Here is a 4,170-nt window from a genome sequence, read left to right on the forward strand (position 1 = left end):
AGGACACTGGATATGCAAAAGCATAAAGAAGTGAGAAAAAGCAAAGGCCGCGTCGTAGCAGATTTGGGCGAGGCGCGCCAAACCCTCTAGTCCGCACCGCAGTTGCTTCGTTAAAAAGAAATATTGTTATAAATAGAAGCCCTAATCCTCATAACTGACAGATCTTTGGTGAGCTAAATTCAGAGAGCATTCATATTCCAGAGCTGAAAACAACATTCGACGGAGAATTCAACATCAATCGAAGACATTCCCTTGATTAAGATGAATCCCTCTATGAAGTTTTGTGTGTTCTTCATGTCTATGGAGAGCTAAACCCCATTGTGTTGAGTTTAAGGTAGTAGTTAACCTATGAAGATGCAATAACTTTGATTAATTCATGTGAACAATTGTTTAAGTTTTATTATCAATAAAGAACCTTGCTTTTATTTTATATCATTGTTGAACTATCAATCGAGAGATATGGTTCATACTTTTGCCCTAGGTTTTTATATTGATTTGTTCTTGATTCGCAGAGATGGGATTATGAATAAGTTTTCGTAAATCATTGTGTTTAATTCCCTTTATCCTTATTGTTATTCTGAGAGATCGAATATCATACCGGTAGAGGTGGTTCTAAATTGATCTTAGACATGAGGTCAGTTTTGAGGATGAATGAAGATAATAACTTATATAATGGTTCACTTGTGGATTAATTGATCAATTGCATACGAATAGGTTGATGAACCCTGGAACTCAACATATTCATCACCATTGTTATTCATTCTTTAAGCTTTCAGTCAATTAATTATTACTTTCTTATATGCACTTTTAGACTAAATAATCAAAATCAATGCTTTTTACCACTCATTATAATTCGACTATAGAACGGCAGTAATATTGTCCCAGTCTCTGTGGATACGATATATTAGAAAATATTTACCCAAAATACTTTCAACACAATACAGAGTCAAATTCAGCAATTTAAAACAATCTAACACACCACAACTCTATCTAACATCAACAATCATTCACAAGCATTCAATTGCATCAAAATCATGAAATTGAACCTAAAAGTTAAAAAACCCCAAAACCTAGAACACATGCAATTGAAAGAACTAACCCAACTAATCAATCCTATCATTCATAAACCAATAATAGATGATAATCAGAAGAGTCCCCCCTTACCTTAGCAAAAGTTCTTGCTTCTTCCTCTTTCAAAGCTCTTTCACGTTCTCTGCTCTCTTCTTCTCTTTTGCTCTTTTGCTTTCTATTTCCCAAATTTTCTTATTTCCTTGTTTTATGAAAATAAAATCCAACTTTAGTAAGGCCTAACACTTAGCACCTCCCTTTTACTAAACACAACACTGGCCCAATAACATTATTTCTCAATTTTCCAATTTAATCCAATTAAAATACCGAATAATTTAAATAATTAATTTAAATTCTATTTAAATTAATAAATGGAAAATATGGGGTGTTACATATTTATCTATGGGACATTGTTTGACACAATGAGCATATGCAAAGGAAGAAAAAGGGTCGCCCTAACATCACTCATATTCGAACCGAAATGGATACGATAAACAAAATGGTAAGATTTTGCAGTACATGCCATCAACCCGGACACAGTAGAAAAAATCATCTCAATGATAGGTTAAGCTCCGCAACATAATTATTGTATGTCACTCTTGATATATACTTTATTTGTTGTAACCATGAAATTTCATATTAAATTCAGCTTTCATTTCATATTCAAGACAACATTCGGGTACAACAAAATAAAGACAACTACGCATAAAATAACAACACGATAAACAAATAAAACGGCTAAACACATCAACATATCTAGGAGATTACAACCATCAAGACAATATCAGATGATCCATTCATCATCATACATACATCCTTGTCGGTTTTAATAGGATCCCATAAACGAGTTTCTCCATTTTGGTTAAACACCGTAACAAGCCTATCAATTCTTCTAATCTTTTCACCGTCAAAAATGTCTCCATCTAACCAACGGATCAAGCTCCTCTGATAGTGCTCTGTTGTGAAAAACGATTATGGAATCCCAAAGTATACTAGGTTTCTTTCGGCAAGAAACCTACAAGGGTAAGAAAAAGTAGGGGAGCAATAAGAACAATAAGGGTTGGTTATAATTGCTATTCTCTACTTTCTCTTTCAATCAAGACTACAAGTTACAAGAATAACAAATAACCTTCTCACCCTAAATTAGAATTTGTTGTGTGATATGATGAGAGACTAGTATGTTATTTATAATAAACCTAACATACTAAACTAATGGGCTTTTTTCACAAATACTCATTACAAGCCAACTTAGGGTACAAGCTAACTTAAACAATTGGACATAACAAACAAGCCCAATTCGAAATACTAACTGAGCAATAAGAACAATAAGGGTTGGTTATAACTGTTATTCTCTACTTTCTCTTTCAATCAAGATTACAAGTTACAAGAATAACAAATAACCCTCTCACCCTAAATTAGAATTTGTTGTGTGCAATGATGAGAGACTAGTATGCTATTTATAATAAACCTAACATACTAAACTAATGGGCTTTTTCACAAATATCCATTACAAGCCAATTTAGGGTACAAACTAACTTAAACAATTGGATATAACAAACAAGTCCAGTTCAAAATACTAACAACCCTAACATTTCAACACCCACATACTAGAACACACTTCGACACATTCTCTGTCGAAACAGGAAGCTACTCTTAGACCCACTATAGTTTGATCTAATTCTCACATGCTCGAAAATCTTTGTGTTTCAAAGTCGGATCTTCAGCGGAGGCTTTGTTGGCGAAAAAAATTAAGCATTTCTTTTGATAATGTAAGACATTTTGAAAGAAATGTTTAAGAGTGGAATGAAGAGATGGGTGGTAAATGGTGAAAATAAATGACTTATTTATAGCAAAACAAAACAACACAAGAGTCAGCATGTGTGACGCATGCTCCTAATGCTATAATGCACGTGTCACTGTCTGTGGCATGACACATAAGCATGCGCCACAAACAATGGTGCCTCAGTGTAAATTAGCATGCGCCACAGGCAGCGACACATCCTCTTAGGTTTGAATTTTTTTTAATTGAAAAATTGTTAGTTTCATAATATTTATGATTATCTGAATTTTTTTTTTAAAATAGTTATTTAAAAAAAATTATAAGTGAGACTTAGAATTTAATTTTTTTTAACAAAATATATTGAAACTTGACAAAATCTAACTTGCTGTCCACTCCTACTCATATAAGTCATAACTATGCTACTCTAAGACCCTACCATGCAACCCAAATTAGGTTGGATCAACCAAAACAATACCTCACTATTCAACTTAAATAGAGATTTTTATTTGCCAGGAGATGTCAATATTTCAATTAACTTAATAGATTGCATATTTCAATTTATAAAAAACAAAAACTATAGGTCTAGAAAGTCACCTCAAAAGTTTGAAAGAAAAAAAACTTGTTATAATTATCACCTTAATTGTTTCATATATACAAACATTAAGATGCATATATTTCTCTTAAGAAACTCATATATGATTTCTAACATCCATGTGTTAGAAAATGTGTTTTAAAATATAAACATTTTCCAGAATCATCCTCTATTTAATTTGTCACAATTCCTCAGCTTGATTCATACATTTAAAATATTAGGTCCACAACTTCCATGCTATTTTTGCTATTATATAGATCTTCTATGAGCAGGGTTGAACATAAATCATCACATCAATATCAATATGTATGTAGTAGAAGTCATTTATATCTCAAGAACAATATCTGCAACCACAAAAATTGAAATGTATTAGATATGTACAAAGAAATAAATATTACTAATTATTAAAACTAATAAAAAATCCGTGCATCAGGTCAATTAATTTTAATTAATATATAATTTATTTACTAATTATTAAAATTATTAACTAGTCACAATTAAATGAATTTGATCTGATCTGATTCAGTTATAAATAATTGAACCGATAGGAAGACTAATTAGTTTTGATTAGAAGTTAAGAACTTACATTCAGAATCTGTGTTGACCCATTTACATCCTTTGTCTACAACACTAGTGGGAGTAAACTCTTCATCTGATCTTCTTCATTGAATTGTTTACAAGATATTTTTTTACAAATGTTGTTGAACATAAATCTTGCGGATGTATCTTT

At 31.6% G+C, this 4,170-nt stretch overlaps 1 protein-coding gene across 1 annotated transcript in view; it reads right to left on the bottom strand.

The window, feature by feature from the left end:
* Positions 1 to 3,208: 3,208 nt before the first annotated feature.
* LOC131630800 (protein NEGATIVE GRAVITROPIC RESPONSE OF ROOTS-like) overlaps positions 3,209 to 4,170 on the bottom strand; it is a 3,771-nt gene continuing 2,809 nt past the window's right edge. The window contains exons 4-5 of the mRNA XM_058901546.1: positions 4,027 to 4,170; positions 3,209 to 3,784 (exon numbers count right to left, since the gene is read on the bottom strand). The exon at positions 4,027 to 4,170 is cut by the window's right edge and continues 23 nt beyond it. Of these exons, the coding sequence (XP_058757529.1) occupies positions 4,089 to 4,170 (82 nt within the window). The 3' untranslated portion in view covers positions 3,209 to 3,784; positions 4,027 to 4,088. The remainder of the gene's footprint in view (positions 3,785 to 4,026) is intronic.

This window comes from Vicia villosa, unplaced genomic scaffold (assembly GCF_029867415.1).
Source record: "Vicia villosa cultivar HV-30 ecotype Madison, WI unplaced genomic scaffold, Vvil1.0 ctg.000739F_1_1, whole genome shotgun sequence".
Lineage (NCBI taxonomy): Eukaryota > Viridiplantae > Streptophyta > Magnoliopsida > Fabales > Fabaceae > Vicia > Vicia villosa.